Below are 18,382 nucleotides of genomic sequence, written 5' to 3' on the forward strand. Positions count from 1 at the left end.
CTTGCATTCACAGTATATTTGTTGAGCGCCAGCAAGAGCAAGTTCCACCAACTTACTATAATAAAGGTCCCGATTCCACCGATTCCCAGTGACGAGCGTGTGTACATGTTAACGTTTATATATGAATTTAACAAAATGGAAATATATCAATAGAGTGAGATATTTAGTTATCAAATGAAAGGAAATCATTGAAAAAAAAAAAAAAAACCCAATCCTTTAAAGCTTTGTACTGACACCAGTGACTCCTGCAGCGTGCTGGTTGTTCCCAGTCTGTACAAGTTTTTCTGTTTCCTGTTTCGCTGACTCCAGGGTTCCTACGCAGGCGGAAATCTGACCAATGTGACCCTTGAAGATTCTGGCAGACGTTAACTGCTCGTTTGATATGTTGTGGTCCTACTGGTGAAGTAATCGTTCTGTGAAGGCTGTGAATGGGAACAAAGTCCGGAGTCGTGGCACCCTGAGTAGGAACCCTGCGACGATGACGACCCCTGACCCCGTTTACTTGTCACCCCTCCTCCCTCCCCCCCCGAACCCCCAGCTGCACAGCAGGTTTGATGCAAACATTGTTGATCTTTATTTTCGTATCGATGTCTATGCTAACCCTTAACCCACAAAGAACTCAGGAGCCAAAATGTCCCTCTGTTCCTCCTCCTGCTCGGTTTAGAGTAGTGCGGTCCGACCAAGCGGCCGGCCGACCCCGAGCCTCGATTACAGGTGGACTCCTTTTTTTTTCTTTTTTCTTTGTCTTTCAGCAGCACAGCGACGGGCTTTTCAGACTTGAACTCAGACCAGAAAAAAAACAAGCAACCGCAAAACTGAGCTGCGAAGAATTCGGCCTCCAAACGAGCTCTGCCTTTTTGATGTGAAGTCAAACTGAAATTTCTCTTTTGTTGAAACGCTGCAGCTATTGTTCACAGTTTTTATTTCTCCAAGTATTTTTGGAAATATTTGAATGTTTCCTGCATTTTGACTGACGGCTGAGAGCTGAAATGGCCACGTGACAGTTTCTTTAGGTGCAAAACATCCAAACCCTGCAGCGTTAAAGCCTCCAAACTGTTGGAGTCTGATTAGTGTTTATTATAAGCTGTTTAAGCCAACTGTCAACATTCAGGAAGACTTGTGCTTTAAGTTTGTAATCCAGTTGAAAAGTGGAAGCTAGTTAGCTTGCTAATGTTAGCTCTGATTCCCTTCTGTTTTCTTTTGGGGGGGCTGTGAGTCATCTGCAGCCCCTGCCCGCTCAGCGCTCTCTTTAGGGTGACATTTACTCATTTCTGTTGCTCAGTCAGTTACTATGTCTGACTGCGGTGCCCCTGGACGGCGTTCTGCGTCTGGCACCCGCGAGCGTTTCGTCTCCTGCAGGACTGCATGTGTAGAAATGCAGAGTTCAGAACAAAAGGAGAGAAATGTCGGCAGTGATAGCGTGACGTGTTTTTAGTGCCAGCCTGCACTGATAGTTAGTACTGAAATTCAGTAATGTAGGGGGCGCTGTTGTCGCAGAAAAAATAACGTACAAGTTCAATCTCTCTCTTCTTTTTGGTAATTACAGTTCTGACCATCAAGTCGAGTCAAACAGATCCACTGATGTCTCTGCAAAAAAGAGTCCGTGTTAACGTTGAGGAACGGGAGTGAAATTTGTTGCCTGTTTCGTGTTCAGTTTGTGTGACAGTGGAAGTCGACCCCGAACCAGCTCAGACGCTGCTCGACCTTCAGCCGGGCCGCGACCCCACGCTGCTCCCTGGTAGCATTTTGCTGTCTAGTTCTAATTTCTAAAGCTGCTGTTGAAATAGCATTCAGGTATGAAAAGCCCTCGAGTCGGCTCGTCTCCCAGCTACCCATCATGCCTCAGAGGCGTGACCTTCCTCTACTCACTAGTTTTCAGTTTCCGTCACCACATCCCTCCCCGGCCTCTCGCGTCTCTTAGCGCTCAAAGCATCGACGGGGAAAATGAGACAAGAAAAACCATTTAAAAAAAAAAAAAAAAAAACACTCAGTATTGTCAGCTGCTTTGTGGCTACCACATTTTTACAAAATAAAGAACCAAATACTTTAGGAAGACGCCGTCGCCGCTGTGTGTTTGAAGCCTGTGTGTTCGTGCTCGCCACATGCAGAGAAACAGTCGAGGCTTTCGCTAGACGCCACCTCCATCTTCTCCTCTAGTGTTTCCCAGGGGTCCGGAGATGACTTCTTCTCACGGTGGAATGGAACCGAGCTTTTCTGTACCTTTTTGGTTTGTTTTTTTGTTTTTTGGTTTGTTTTTCTTTCTTTGGGTCGCAAGCAGTCACGGCATCGTTTTAGAAAACTTCTTAGACAAAGTGTCTGTTGTCTCTTTCTGAGTAAAGGTCTGAAACCTATGCATGCCATAGTAAAGTGGTGGTAAGATCAAGTTAGATGTCTCTTCTTTTATTCTTTTTGTTTCTCCTTCTTTTAGCCAGTTCACGGTGTATAAGGAAGATGTCAACCAGTAAGTTGTCCACTGCTGACTGTGTGTCCATTTGGAGAAAAAAAAAGTGCAATTTGTGTGAGGGTGAAAAGATTTATATTAAAAATGACAAATGATGACAGCGCTTGTCTGGATGCTGCATGACGCCTGGAGCTCACGTCTGTCTCTTGCCTCCAAACAGGAGTTCACTTAAAGCCTAAATGACATCAGAAAGTTGCACCACACAAGGAAAAGTCCACCTTAAAAACCAGCAGATAATGTTTTTTTTCAGCCCAAACACAGCAGACTGTGTTGGGCTGAAACTAACCAGAACTTTAACTATTGATTAATCTGTCAGTCAATAATGTGAGGAAACAGTTTCCAGAACCCAAAGTGACGTCTTTAAATGACAGATGCCCAAAATTGATATTTGAGTGTTAAAAACACTTCATATCTGCTGATTCTTTTTATTTATTTTTTATTGAATGCAAATGCACTCCCCCTAAAATTGCTTATTCTCACCAAGACATCCACTAAGCAGGACGTTTAACAGTTAAAGTAGGCTGATCATGTTCTCTGGTGGACAAACACATCTTTGGCATTTCATACATCTGTGATAAACTATTAACTGGGTTTTACTTAATATCACTTATTGTCCAGAAATCTCCAAAATCCAAAGATAAGACTTAAAATAACTCAAGATGTCAAAGCATAAAAATACTTTCTTTTCTCTTTTTATATTTAAACATTTGATCTGAGGTTTTTACTGCTCACAGTTCAGACCAATCAGCCGACACCTCCACTGCAGGAATCACCAACCTGAATAATCAACAATCAAACTGTTGCCCATTCAGTACTAAAATACTGATTAATTACTTCCACATATTTCCAACAGGTACGACGTGGTTTTGATGTCAAAGAGTCTTTAAATAATGTCTCTAAACTGCTAGTTTCAATCAGCAAACAGCCCCAAAGATATTTCATTAACTATCACATCTGACAAAGGGCAGCGAATCCTCACACGGCTGAAATGTTCAAACCACCAAATGTTTACCAAAATAGCTGCTGTAAATTAAGAGTAATAGTAAACAGTAACAGCAGCAGTTTGACATTTAAAAAACAGAATGTAACTTAATGTCTGCATACCAGCCTTTTCCTGAGCTTTCACCATATCTGTGGGTCTTCCCCAGCAGATGGAGCTCTGGAAGAAGTGCTGCCAGAGTTAAGAACGAACTTTTCTGCTCTGTTTACAATCAGTACTTAAGATCATCAGAACACCAACAACCTCACTGTGAGGTCCGTTTTTCAAGATGTGTTTTATCAAATATTTAAAGAGATTCAGATATAACAAGACTTTAATAATCATTTTACAGAAAACAAAGCAGGTCGTCAGATTCTCAGCTGAATATAAAGTTATTATTCCAGATAAAATCCCACCTGTAACACTAAACACATGTTCTGCTCTTCAGGAAACATCAGAGTTCACCAGATTTTTAAGTTCAGCTCCTGACAAACTGTGTGGAAGAGTCTCTCTCCTCCATCCTGCTGCACCTCCTCCTGTCCGCTTCTCTCATTAGCTCGAATCTCCGTGATGACCTGAGGGATTCAGGCTGCTGCCGTGTCCATGTGAAGTCCATATAATGTGTCCGGAGCGTGTCCCTGGTGTCCGTTTACATTTGAGGTGCAGCGAAGGGTCACCAGGCCGTCTGGGGGGCTTTTGGAGACGTCCGACCGGTCAGCAGGAGGGAAGCTGCTGCTTGTGGATCCACCTCTTCTTCAGCTTCTCTGCTTTGGCCTTCTCTTTACAGGCTGGAGGGGTCAGACAGAGGAGATGAACGATTAGAGGCCGACCAACACCAGAGAGATACACGAACTCAAATACAGGGATCTACGTGACAGCTCATGTTTAGAGTACACATGATAAATATCCAGTGTGCAGGGTTTAAAATGGCCGCTCTTACCCCAGTCTTTCTTGACAAACTGCACGGCTGCACTTTGGTTTCTCCCCCTCTTGTTCTGGAGCGACAGCAGTTCGTTACCTGGAAGCAGGAGGACATGAAGTTTAAACCCGTTCGAGGCTGAGAAAGCTGTAAATGTTGCCGGCGTCCCCGCAGCAGGCGCCCGAGGAGAGCGGACGCCTCAGTGGGAGGAGGCCGGACGTTGCTGTAGCAAAGCTCAAATTGAGACAGATCATCGTCTTTACAGACTTCTGCCACAGAGTGTAGCCTGCCAGTCATTCTGCAGCTTTTCACAGCAAATGCACTCATGAATCAAATATTATGGGGGTTTAATACCGAGAAGTTCTACAATATTTCAGAAAACGTGTCTGTAAAGGATTACTCGGCACATTTTTATGCATTTGAGTTTCAAAATGAAAAGTAGGTACAAACACATTTCAAACTAATCCAGTAGATCTCAGCTGTGAGGAGGCAATAAGCTACGATGTCATTAACTATGTGGGAATTACACCACATCAAAGTACAGTACAATCAGTACACAAACAGATCAGTAAGATCCTTCTTGTTCAGTCAGAAATCACTTTTGAATCGCTCTTTTAAGTCACCAGACTCCATTGAAAAAAGCAACAATTTTACCTTGCAGAACAAAGGACTGGCCAGTCTACTGCTGCCTCAATCTGTTAGCTTGTTTGTGTTTTTATGTGTCAAACAAATACTGAGTTGGATCAGCACTAACCCTTTAAAACACCAAAGTCACACAATAGCACAAACAGCCTAGCAGATTCAGACAGGGGAGACTAGCAACTACCAAGTAAAATTACAGTTTTCATCAGTGGAGTCTGGTGTGTGTGCAGAGAGTGATATAACGGCTGTTTGTGGTTAAACTTCATTGTTTCTAAATATGTGGTATTAAACTGGTTTGACTCCAGCTGGACTGGTTCCACCATCTGTGCATGTCGGCCGCCTTCTTACTTGTGGTCCTGCAGCTTCCTGGTCCGTACAGTCTGGACTGGATGAAATCCTCGGCCCTCTGCTGCTGGATGGACGCCTGCGTTTGTTCCTTCAGCGTCTGCACCATGTAGGTTCCCTTCAGGCTGACAAACAGAACAGGCGCGGGTCAAGTTTATACTTCTGTCGGGATCAAAAGTCACGCTTGTGTGTGTTTCATGTCACAATTCAAACTGTATCAGAAAGTTATTCGTCTCTCGCTGTTGACTACTCTGTGTGTTTCTCTCAGAACTAGGGTCCCATGGCGGTCAGGAAGTGGCAGGACTTTGCCTCTCCATGTGCCCAAAGCTTTGATGCTGATCAGTAGGGACATCTCTGCTAACATAAGACAGGAAGTACAGAGGCCCAGTCCAACAGGGAAAGTTCTGTTTCACCAATTAACCGCTGATAATTAGCATACAGTGAGAAAAACACTGACGTTTAAAACAAAATCTACACTCAAGGTCCACTTACACATTTCATCACACTGAAGAAGCCTGTGAGATGCTAAAAAAGTTAGTAAGATGGGGCTCAAAGAGAAAAAAGCCAGTTTACTGTTGTGTTCCTTTGACGATCAGTCAGACCAACAGTCACTGTGTGTTCAGTCACAAATCACATTTATACAATTAAGTGTATTTACATACGTTCGGGAATGTGGCAGTTTTCCTTTCTTCTTCTTTTTCCTCTTCCTTCTCTTGTCGTCTCCCTCCTTTTCCTCTTCATCCTCCTGCTGCTTCTCTTCAGCTGTGTGAGGACAGGTTGGGAGAAGTCACATCGATCCGAAGCAGCGTCTCGTCTCTGGACGAGATCGTTAAAGGTAAGCGTTCAAAAACAGACAAACGGGCGGGAAGCTCCTTTACCTTCGTCCTCTGATTGTTTCTGCTTCCTGGAAAACAGGAGTAAAGACTGCGTGAGTGTTTGCGGGCCAGAAAACGGACGAAGTGAGAGAGCAGCAGCAGCAGGAGCTAAAACAGAACACTTACTTTGAGGGAGCGGAGGCGATTTCCTCCAACACGTCGGCCGGTAGGAGTTTTCTTTTCTGTGGGACACAGCAGAGTGAGGGAGGACCACTGATGAGCAGCAACCACCTTCATCATCTTCGTTTAGTGTGTTAGTGAGCTAATATCTCCTCAAACAAAGCAGAGCTGAGGCTGATGGGAATGTCATTAGTTCTGAAGGTATCTGGTGTGAAAAACTGAAATTTTGAGTAAAGGATGACTCTAGATGAGAAGTCAGGATCAAAGCTATCACACTTCATCACTGCAGTGCTCTCAGATAATTAACATTTATTGGCACAAAACTAATCACATCTCAAGGAGGAAAACAGATTATAGAGACAAATTCAGTAATATTACTCCCATCTTTACTTAAATTCAAACATTTTCAAGGTTAATTTTGTTTCCAAATGTCTGAAATTCATAGTGTTGAATTTTTACTTTATCAATTTAAAGGAGAACTAAACGTCATACTGTATGACTGCAATCAATCTCAGCACAGATCTGTAATATGAGGCTGATTCACCAGCCTGGAGTGTAACTGGGCTATGTCTATAACATGGTCTGACTGGATATCTGGAACACACACCGACCTTCTGCTCCTGGAATAACTCCTGTCTCTTCCTCCTCTTCTCTTTCAGCAGCTCCTTCTCCCTGTAAACACAGAAATGTGCGGTTGTGACACCAAACTCCATTTGAAAATTGTCAAATACGATGCAGCTTCGCTCACACGCATGCCTACACGACTAACATTATGACATGATGTAAATTCCGATTTGTGGGAAAACACTCATATCGGCATTGATACAATCCATAAACAGCACTTCACTACAAAAATCCATCAGCTTTTCTGTAGTCTGAATACACACATATACTCTGGCAGCGGCGTTAATTATACATATTTTGCTGCACGCTGCTGAATGTCTGCGCCGACGTGAAAAATGTTCCGAAAGAAATCAGAATATGAGATGGATAACTCGTTATGGTGTCTTTATTTTGCCCAGTAGCACGAAAACCCCTAAACTACTGTTGTTTTGAATGGAGTTTCGCTGAGCGGTCTCTCCACACACACAGGACCTAGCTCATGCTAAAGCTAGCTACCTTCTGGCCGTGTCCAGAGCCTGTTTCACGCTCCGCAGAGCTTCCGCCTTTGAGTCTTCGAAGGTCACCTCCTCGGGCGCCTCATCGTCACTGGACGTGAGCACTAAACTGAACATTTCGGCCTGTTTGTCGATATTCGCTGCCTTTTCCGACGGAGCTGTTCCCCCACGTTGTTTCGTCGCCATGTTGGCTAGTGGAACGACGTCATCATGCCGCGCCACCCAATGACGTAAACGGATGTGACGTATGGAAACGCCTGCCCCCTAATGGCAGAGAGCAGAATTACAACTAAACAATAAAATAGATTTTTATTTCCAAACTGATCGATTATTTTGAATTGGAATCATTATTACTGTTTAACAACTTGAATAAACTTACAATATAACTATTTTCTTTATTCCAAATAAAATACAGCTGGCTGTGAATAAACTATTAACTCTCTGAACTATATTTGATGTTGTTCTCATGAGCAGAATCTCACTAAAATAATTTGGCAAACATTAACTGGAAAAAGATTTTAAAAATATCTCAAAAATATCTAATGACTGATAAATGTAAAATGTTTATCTACTACATAAATCTTAATGAATTATTACAACATGTACATTATGCTTAATGATAAAAAAAACAATGATAAAATAATAAAATAAAACAATATTTTGTAACATTTTAAGTAACCTAGATTATGGTACTTATGGTAGTGTTTGGAATTTCTCTAATATTTTATTATTTTAGGTTTAATACTGGTGCTTTTATTATTGATCATGTACTTCCTGAATTTAAGTCTGTCCTTTCTGTTGGTTTCGTTTAGTCAGTTTATCTTGGCAAATTTCCACTTCCACATTAGTCTCTACATTTTGATCTATGCATTGATCCACGTGTATTTTGTTATATTTGAATTAGTTTTGAATGTAATATTTTCTGTATAAAGAAGTCACGCGTGCTTTTATTTTGAAACCCACAACCGGAAGCTGTGGGTAGCAGGTGGCGCAGCCGCTCATCATCATCATCATCATCATTATCAACAACAACAACGGGATCATTTAACGGTTTTTTTCCAGACGTGATGCACCGACTGTTGCTCATGTTGCTGGCCGCCGCCGGGGCGTCCGTCCTCGGCTTCCCCGGGCAGGGAGCGTCCCCTGCGGCCGGGCCCTGCCTCGCCCCGCTGCAGTGGGAGGGCCGGTGGGTGCTGTACGACCACAGCACCGGGAGGAACAGCCGGGCCGCCGTCTCCTACGACTGCCTGAACCAGAGGATCCGAGTCCTGCAGCAGCACAAGAAACACACCCCGTGTCAGAGGTAGGAGAGGATGAGGGTGTTAAATGTGTTAAACTGCTTAGAAAGGCACCAAAAATGCACAAGTAAGAATAAATTTAAATAAAATATAAAACACACAAAATAATATTTCTAATAAAAATAACAATAAGAGGAAGAAGATGTACATAACGGTCCTGCTGATGAGGCACCATCTATAAATAGTCAATAAGGGATTTATTAATGTTAACGAATCATCTCCTAAAGCTTTATTGATCTGTTATAAGCCATCAATAAGAGCAGCTCCTGGGTTGCCAGTTTTGCTGGTGTTCATCCCCTCTGATCGGTCATGATCATGTTTTAATTGTTGGTACCTGCATTAATGAACTCTTAATAAATTATAGGAAAAAAAAAATAGATTTTTGTTCCACATCCAAAAAGTGAGTAATCAAAGGCATTTTTTTTCCAACCTGGCAACCCAAAAGTTGTTTGTATTAATTGTTCATAACTGATCTTTAAAGCTTTGTGATACAAGTGTGAATAATAATAATGATGATAATGATAGTACCATAGCAAAAATACATTTAAACAGAAGAAAATATACACATAACTACACAAAATGATGTCTACTGAATAATAATAAGTTTCCAGATTTTCTGCAACCTTTTTCAGGAACCTGGCAACCCAAAAGCAGTACAGTACAAGTGGTAGCTTGTAGTAATATGTATATTAATATCATATATATTTTCCATTCTCAGTAAGAAACTATATAAACACATATATTATATTATATTATAAACAAAAGTATATAAACAAAAGATTGAAAGGTACAGATACTAGTCTTAAAATGCCAAATATTGACACTTACATACTTTATTTTCAACAAAAATATGCTGTAAAAAGTTACGTCAGGACAGCTTGTAATGTTAAACGCCACTTTCGATATCATAGAATACTGTAAAACCCAGAAATGTAAAGAAACTTTGAACAAAGCAGAAGTCAGGGCTCATTATTGATTAAAAATGCTGTGAAAAGCTGTGTTTTAAAGGCAGTGATGTCTGCCAGCTGCAACATTTACTGCAGCAGCCTCTCAAGAACAAACCAACACGGACTCTGACGTCTGATGCTGAGAAACATTCTGTGGTCAGCAAACAAGGACAAAGCCTGCTTGCTGCATGCATTATTTTAGAAAGCAGCTTTGTGTTTAACTGATTGTGTTTAACGAAGACGTGCTGAAGAAAAAGTCATCAATAAATCCACAGAGTGTGTGGGGAAAAAAATAAAGGAGGATTATATGAAGCATTCAGTCAACTTTGGGCATGAAAGTGTCAAATGTGGTAAGAGACATCTTCATTCGCAGGGATTTCAGCAGATTTTAGGATGTTAATAGTAAAAAAAACAATCCTATCCTTCACACACGAGGGAAGAGACACAGCATGACATAAAAATATTGATTTTCTCAGGGATCAAACCTGTAATTATTCGATAAATGATAACTTTAGGAAAGTTTTATATCGCTCTCTTTAAGGCCACCAGACTCCATTGACAAAAATAATAATTTTATGTGGGAGTTGCTGGTCCACTGCTGTTTCAGTCAGTTAGTGTATTTGTGTAATTGTGTGAATTTGGTATTTTAAAGGCTTAGTTCAGATTCAAAACAATACTTGTATGACACACAATAACGCAAACAAACTAACTAATAGAGGCAGCAGAACACCAGCAACCGAACATGTTTGGTGACGTAAAATTACTGTTTTTATCAATGGAGTCTGGTGAATTTGATTAGCACAATGCAGCGGCTGTTGTCTGGTTACTGGAAAAGCACTGTGAGCCAGTCAGTGGCAAAAACAGGCACTTTTAGTGGATGTTCTTTGATTGGTCATCTTAAAGGATGACGTTACAGCCATTACAGCCCATTTACCGCTTGTTTTTGCTGCAGTGTGACGCAATCAATTGGTCCATTTCCTAATGTTTTTGTACCTACTGCAGCAGCTGCATTCCTCTGGTGCAAAACATCTTTAAACAGTGATAATATGTCAGATGTTGTGTTTTCATCTCATTCTGCTGCCCCCCTAATGGCCACACAGGTAATGACCGCATCCTAAAACTATTTCCCTCACTTCTCATCCCTCACTTCTCATCCCTCCGCTCCAGGTTTTTTGAATACATCTACTTGTACCAGAGCATGGTGATGTTCCAGATTGACCAGAAGACCAAGGACTGCTCAAAGATCACTCTGACGGAGGCCTGGGATGCCTTCGACATACCTTCCAACTCCACTTTCGAGGACCAGTACATCATCGGAGGCCCCGGGGACAATGTGGAGGTTCAGGAGTGGTCAGACAGGAAGCCGGCACGCCAACGTGAGTCTGGTTTTAATGCCTCTTTATGAGAAATTACAGAGAACAAACCTGGACTAAAAGAAATAAACAACACCTCAGATAAATCTGATAAAAATACATAAAGAAAGGAAACATTAAACATTTACCAAATTACTTATTAACCATTAATAAAGTGGAAATCCAAGGGATTTATATATAATAAAAAGATTTCACACAATCACCCTCACTTGCCTTTTAGCTCTGGTTTGGTCTCCACCAACATCCAAAGAAAACATGTGGTTCTTTAGCTGCTAGTGTCAATAAAAGTCTGTGGGTTCGATCCCTTTAGATTACATATAATCATTGAATCCATAAAAGCCAGAGTTTGTCAGAGTTTGAGACTTAAAGAGCAGCTGTTGCTGTTATAAAGCCCTAATGTCTGCTCGTGTCTCCGCCAGATGAGACCTGGGTGGGAGTGTACACCCTGAAGGACTGCTACCCGGTGCAGGAGACCTACACCAGGAACAGCAGCGTCACCACCTCCACCCGCTTCTTCAACCTCCAGCTGGGCATCAGCGACCCCGACGTCTTCACCCCGCCCAGCACCTGTCAATCAGCTCGGCCAGAGAGGATGGCGGAGTCCGCCTGCTGAGGCCTTAAGACACTCGACAACTGTCTGAGCCCCAAATCACTCCCTCGCTCACTCGTTCGCGACTCCCTCCATAAAAGACACTTAAACTGAGATTTCAGACATTTTCAGTTACATTTTTAGACACCAGATAAAGTCCAGATAAAGTCTAGATAAAGTCCAGATAAAGTCCAGATAAAGTCTAGATAAAGTCTAGATAAAGTCCGGATAAAGTCCGGATAAAGTCCGGATAAAGTCTAGATAAAGTCCAGATAAAGTCCGGATAAAGTCTAGATAAAGTCTAGATAAAGTCTAGATAAAGTCCAGATAAAGTCTAGATAAAGTCCAGATAAAGTCTAGATAAAGTCTAGATAAAGTCTAGATAAAGTCCAGATAAAGTCTAGATAAAGTCTAGATAAAGTCCAGATAAAGTCTAGATAAAGTCTAGATAAAGTCTAAAGTCCAGATAAAGTCCAGATAAAGTCTAGATAAAGTCTAGATAAAGTCTAAAGTCTAGATAAAGTCTAGATAAAGTCCGGATAAAGTCTAGATAAAGTCTAGATAAAGTCCGGATAAAGTCCGGATAAAGTCTAGATAAAGTCTAGATAAAGTCCGGATAAAGTCCGGATAAAGTCTAGATAAAGTCCAGATAAAGTCTAGATAAAGTCTAGATAAAGTCTAGATAAAGTCCAGATAAAGTCTAGATAAAGTCTAGATAAAGTCTAGATAAAGTCCAGATAAAGTCTAGATAAAGTCTAGATAAAGTCCAGATAAAGTCTAGATAAAGTCTAGATAAAGTCTAAAGTCCAGATAAAGTCCAGATAAAGTCTAGATAAAGTCTAGATAAAGTCTAAAGTCTAGATAAAGTGCGCTGTAGAGCGGAGAGGGAGTGATTTCAGATGCAGCCTTTCGTCAAGTGTTTTATAGAATTGTTTGTTAATTTGCTGCTAATTTGCTGAAGCTGTTATCAGGACCAATGAGCCCTGTTAGCTGCAGCCTAACAAAACTAGCTCACAGCTAATAGCACCAAGTGGTTGTTCTGGGATTCCTAAATGACGAGCTTCAAGCTAAAACATGACTTCTAGTGTAGTTATATCAATCAACCGATCGATAGATACAGTTTCGCTTCAGTGGAGCACATTGCTGACTACATGCTAACGAGTGTTCACTAATTGCTGCGCCCCTGATGGGCAGTTTGACGGATCCAGATCAATCAAACGAAGTGCCTCGTGACCATGAGAGGACGTGATAATGTGCAGGAAAACAAATCACAGCGGTTGTAATTTCTTTGATATCCAGTCATGTTTTCTGTTTGATCTTGTTTCAGGTTTGTGTTTTTAACAATTATAACGTTTTGCTGTTCAAGCTCAGAGCGCAGGGACCGTCTAATCCTAGAAACTCCTGCTGTTTCCCATCAAACGTACCAGACACTCCTCATATATACCAGATGTCTCACATTAGTGCAGGACCTCATATCAGATGACTGCAGTGTTTAAAGGCGGAGCAGAATCTAATGAGCGAAACTGATCCGCCCCAAATATTGAGCGGGGCTTTAATTTCCCATAACTGAGGGCCTTTATTTGAAGCCTGTATTAGACCTTCACCTCTAATTCCCTCAGTCTGATAATCATATTTGGTCATATTGTGGTGTGAAGGTCCCATTTCCCTGTCGAGGTTGTGTTGCTGCATTCTGGGACTGAAATGTGGATAATAACACGTAAAGATAAGCAAAGAACAGCAAAGGGTTGAAAGTAGCACGATTTTTTTTTTTAAATTAAAATGATGGAAATGTGCTTTATTCTTATTTATGAATATAAATCATCATATTCTGAATTTAACCTGTTTTCTTCAAAACTACTTAAAGCACTCAATCCAATAATATTGTGTCATTATATTTTTGGATTAACTTCACAGCAGCGATTCAGGCGGGAGCTACAGATCACTGCACGCCATAACAGCGTCTACCCACAATCCATTGCACCACTGCACACTGACATTGAACACTTGGATCTGTCCCTGTTACATATATTCTGTGCAGTACACTGAATAATCTACCTCATGCATATGATGGATCCTCTTCCACACACATCAGACCTTCATCATCTAATCATGTTTTTTTTGTCATTGTTCTTCCAAACAATGACCTTCTTTGTTTTTAACCCCATAAACATTCACTCTTTAACATTTTAATGGACGGATGCTGCTGCACCTTTAGCGTGTCTTCACACCTTCACCATCCAGAACCAGTTTCCCCACATGGTCGGCCCTCCACCCTGTAAGACAATAGTGTTCCCCCATGCGTGTGAATTATGTGCTCAGCTCCCACAGCGGTGACAGAAACTTCAATTGTTTGCTGAAATGTCGTTAAATCCCCCCTCACAGCATTAACTATCACCAGGACACAACTAACTGTCCACACACCCTGGAAAGACAAGGAAAAGGGGCTCATGTTGGAAAAATAGTTTAGTTCATCTGCACTCATATAAGAAGAGAGACAATTAAAGTTTAAAAACACCGAGTGGGAGAAGTTGGAGTTCCTTTGAAATCATCTCCACAAGGACACCACGTGTTTAAATGAAGATATCCAGATGGTGACCATAACCCTTCGGTGTGTATGTGGACATCAGTATTAGATGTTGATATATATCCCAATACTTCCATCATCTCTGGCCCTCAGTGGTCAGAGACATTAAAAACACTCAGCTGCTGCCGGTCAGGGAAGATCTCAGATCTCATGACTGAACTTCACAACTTGCTTTTAAGAACACAGAGGATGAGTACAGAAGTGTAGTTTTGTGTTTTTGCCAGGTTCTATGGGTATAAAGGGCAACGAAGAAGCAAAATAAATTGGCATTTGGGGACTTAATCGACGCATGAAGATCCTCACAGTGTTAAAAAAAACAATGTTGATGTTGGCGGAAAAGTTATTACCTGTTTGAGACGTACAGTTTCATATGAAACACAGTGAATCATGTACACACTGTAATAAACATGAAGCTGTCAAATGTACTGATAGACTGCAGCAGGTTTCGAGAAGAAAGAAGGGAATTAATACCAGTGCAAAATCATGAAAACACTAAATTACAAAGGGGAATCTTCCAGAAAAGAATGGAAAGTAGTTCTCTTGTTAATGACAGGAATAATAGAGAGAATTTAGGGCTTTTTTTGTTAATATTTTCTGCCAATCTAGTGCAGGTAAGGCACCTTTGGGTTCACGGGGATGTTCTGGTCAAACAAACATTAAAGTAAAGCAAGTAAACATGTAGATATTCATAAACTAAGATATTTATTATACAACATATACGTACACAGCCAGCAGGGCAAGATTACTGGGATACAGTGAACAAAGACAGACGCCCAGCTGGAAAAGACCTCAGTCTAACGTGTATTACTTCATTGTAGGAAATATAGTTTTAAGGCAGTAATCAACATATATGGTGACACTGTTAAGTTTTTAAGAGAAACTGAAACATTTATTCTCTCGTTTTTTATTTAGTTTTATTTTATGCACAAGCTCTCATTTCACACATCCAGCTGGTGGCGGTACTGCGCCTTTAAGATGGTTTACCGACCGCCATTAAGCGAAGAAGAAGAAGAAGAAGAAAAAGTAGAAAAAGAAGAAAAAAGAGAAGAAGAAGAAGAAGTAGCAGCAAAAGTAGAAGTTAGTGTTCCTCCTCTCTGAGCACTGAGATCCTGGTTTATCTCGGTGTGTATAAGTGCTTCAAACTGTAAGTAAACACGCTGTTCACACTCTGTTCTTACTGTTATTAAATCTGTGTAGTTTTGTCGGTTTATTCGCTTTATTGTGAGCAACATTTAAGCTAGCAGTGCAGCTAACGGCCTTCCTGTAGCGTTAGCTTACTCTGCTAACGTACTTTGCGATGTTGGACCGATTTGTGTGCTTCGTCTGGGTTATTTGTAGCTCACAGTTAGTCTGACATTATCAGCAAACCGGGTGAGTTCACTTGAATTCAAAAAAGGCCGCAGGTTTGTTTGGGTTTGATTCAGCCAATCACGATCGTCGGGGGCGGTGTCTCTAGAAAATAGTGTCGTGGGGAAACTTGTTTTTGGCGGAACCTTCTGCTTCTGAGTTTTTAATTTCTCTCTCTCATTACTCTGATCTGCATTTAAATTAACCTTCACCTCGCATCATCGAGCCACTTAAAGCACATTATTGTTCTTTTTCGGATGCTAATCTCCTTTCACGTGCTTTAGCGCATTCATGCAAATGATAACGTGCAGCTGTCGGCTGTTTCTGACATCATCAACAGAATGAAACCCCTAAATATTGAGGCATTACATGCAAAATGGTTCAATTAGTTGTTGTTACCCGTTGATCTTCTTTTCTATCCCTTTTTTTTTTTTTTTTTTAGATAAACCAATGATCTGCCTCTTTTTTTCCAACAGTAGCTTAGAGGTACATCTCATGTTGTGCCAAAGGAGTGCTTCCTATATTTACTATAATTTTGTATTAAACTTTCCTGCGTGTTTTCTGGCAACAAAGTATAGTACAAAGACTAAAAGTCTAAATCTAAATTCATTTACATCAGGAAATACTTCCAGGGTCCACAGTTCTAACACTGGGCACTGACTCTTCATTCTCATGGCACTGACATGTTCATAGACATAAATATTTACGTTTAAGGGACAAACTGAGGATTGAGAGGAAGTTATGGCCTTTTGCAGGTTATTGATTATATAATGCTGTCAGAACAATCTGTTTCAACAAATGCACTCGCTGTTTTGCAAATGTAAAGTGACTGAGGAAGTAAAATGGTTGAATGTCTTCTTTCCATTTTTAACATTTAATGTCTTCTTATATTATTTCCAGATGCCACTCCAAGTGTCCATTGTGCAATCAAACCTGATCACCTGCACCTTCTGACGTAGGACAGAAGTATCTACCTGCAGCACATCGGTGAGTGTGTCCCTAACACACAGTATCTCTCTCAAACCATACCGCTTCCTGTGATGAATCAAAGCTTGATAACTCTTCCCTCTTCTTCCTGCTCTTTAAAACAGCCTGCTGCGCTCAGTCCTCCAGCACCAAAGAAGTGAAGCTCAGACAGTCGTCATAGCTGAGAGATAAAATGGCTCCGACAGGAATTCAGCTGGACCAGGACTCTATTTCTTGTTCCATCTGTCTGGATCTCCTGAAGGACCCGGGGACTATTCCCTGCGGACACAGCTTCTGCGTGAGCTGTATAGGAATCCACTGGGACACAGAAGACCAGAGTAAAATCTACAGCTGCCCTCTGTGCAGGCAGACCTTCACAGCCAGGCCTGTCCTGGTGAAGAGCGTCTTGTTAGCACTTCTAGTGGAGGAGCTGAAGAAGACGGGACTCCAGGCTGCTCTTGCTGCTCACCGCTATGCCGGACCTGAAGATGTGGCCTGTGATGTCTGTACTGTGAGGAAACAGAAAGCCCTCAAGTCCTGTCTGGTCTGTCTGGCCTCTTTCTGTGAGAAACACCTCCAGCCTCATCTGGACGCAGCTCCTTTACAGAAACACAAGCTGGTGGAGCCGTCCAAGAAGCTCCAGGAGAACATCTGCTCTCGTCAGGATGGGGGGGTTATCGACGCTCTGAGTCAGAAACTGACCAACGTCTCACTGAATGGGACTCAAGTGAACATTTTACCGCCACCTTCAGAGCCCAAGACCAGAGCGGAGTTCTTAAGATATTACCGTGAAATCACATTTGAGCGAAACACAGCGTATGATGAGCTGCTACTCACTGAGTGGTACAGAAAAGTTACATTGCAATATAAGAGACTGCATCCTCCTCACCCAGACAGATTTGTTGTGTCACCTCAGGTCCTGAGCAGGCAGCACCTGACTGGACGTTGTTACCTGGAGATGGAGTGGAGAGGGAGAGGATGTAGTATAGCTCTGGCATACAGGGACATCGCCAGAGACGGGGAAGAGAACGAATGGAGGTTTGGATGCAATGACAAATCCTGGAGGTTGGACTGTACCACAGAAAAATGGGAATTTTGGCACAACAATGTCAAAACCTCCATCCAAAGTCGACTGGCCTACAGACTCGGAGTGTACCTGGATCACAGAGCAGGCACTCTGTCCTTCTACAGCATCGTTGACTCCATGACTCTCCTCCACAGAGTCCAGACCACATTCACCCAGCCGCTCTATGTTGGAGTTAGTCTGAATTACTGTTATGGAGACACAGTTGAGTTTGTCAACCTCAGATAGACTCAAGTCTTTAAAGGGACAGTTGGTTAAATCTTGTGTTTTAACCGTTTAAAATAATTTTGCCGTCATGTTTGTTGCTGATAGCTGATTTGTTTTTTCACTGCACAGAGATCATCTGTCAAAGATGATGGACGGGACTTTGACCTTCCTTTTTTTTTTTTTTTTTAACTCTGTCATTTTATGAAAACAATTACATTTACTGTATTTTTGTTTGTTTGCCAGACTGAATGTTGTTGTCGGTTTGGGGAATTGCACATCTGTATTTTTCATTTCTCACATAACTCAGATTCTGGTCAAACGAGCTCATTGTGGATGAAGTGAATCTGTATTTGAAATCACTGAACAATACTCATTGAACAGAATTTACTGATCTGATGATGTGAACAAACTGAAGATTCACAGAATGAATAAACAAACAAAAACCAACACAGACTGTCCTTGTTTTCATTCCAATGTCTCATAAAGCTGATGGAGTAACTGTGACACTAAGATAAGAATAGAACTGAG

At 41.5% G+C, this 18,382-nt stretch overlaps 3 protein-coding genes across 3 annotated transcripts; 2 read left to right on the forward strand and 1 right to left on the reverse strand.

Annotated features, from left to right (window-relative positions):
• Positions 1–3,756: 3,756 nt before the first annotated feature.
• Positions 3,757–7,645, reverse strand: nol7 (nucleolar protein 7). Its single transcript, XM_070844617.1, has 8 exons — positions 7,461–7,645; positions 6,953–7,013; positions 6,348–6,403; positions 6,225–6,250; positions 6,009–6,108; positions 5,350–5,471; positions 4,381–4,458; positions 3,757–4,228 (listed from the first exon to the last, which is right to left on the reverse strand). The coding sequence occupies exons 1-8, from the start codon at positions 7,643–7,645 to the stop codon at positions 4,155–4,157; spliced, it is 702 nt and encodes a 233-aa protein (XP_070700718.1). The 3' UTR covers positions 3,757–4,154.
• An 878-nt stretch (positions 7,646–8,523) lies between these two features.
• On the forward strand, positions 8,524–11,804 carry epdr1 (ependymin related 1). Its single transcript, XM_070845656.1, has 3 exons — positions 8,524–8,762; positions 10,872–11,080; positions 11,497–11,804. The coding sequence occupies exons 1-3, from the start codon at positions 8,527–8,529 to the stop codon at positions 11,688–11,690; spliced, it is 639 nt and encodes a 212-aa protein (XP_070701757.1). The 5' UTR covers positions 8,524–8,526; the 3' UTR covers positions 11,691–11,804.
• Positions 11,805–16,727: 4,923 nt separating this feature from the next.
• On the forward strand, positions 16,728–17,925 carry LOC139214810 (E3 ubiquitin-protein ligase RNF135-like). The gene has a single exon (XM_070845736.1). It carries the CDS (start codon positions 16,757–16,759, stop codon positions 17,873–17,875), a length of 1,119 nt encoding a protein of 372 aa, XP_070701837.1. The 5' UTR covers positions 16,728–16,756; the 3' UTR covers positions 17,876–17,925.
• The last annotated feature ends 457 nt before the right edge of the window (positions 17,926–18,382 follow it).

This window comes from Pempheris klunzingeri, chromosome 15, assembly GCF_042242105.1.
Source record: "Pempheris klunzingeri isolate RE-2024b chromosome 15, fPemKlu1.hap1, whole genome shotgun sequence".
NCBI classification, from domain to species: domain Eukaryota; kingdom Metazoa; phylum Chordata; class Actinopteri; order Acropomatiformes; family Pempheridae; genus Pempheris; species Pempheris klunzingeri.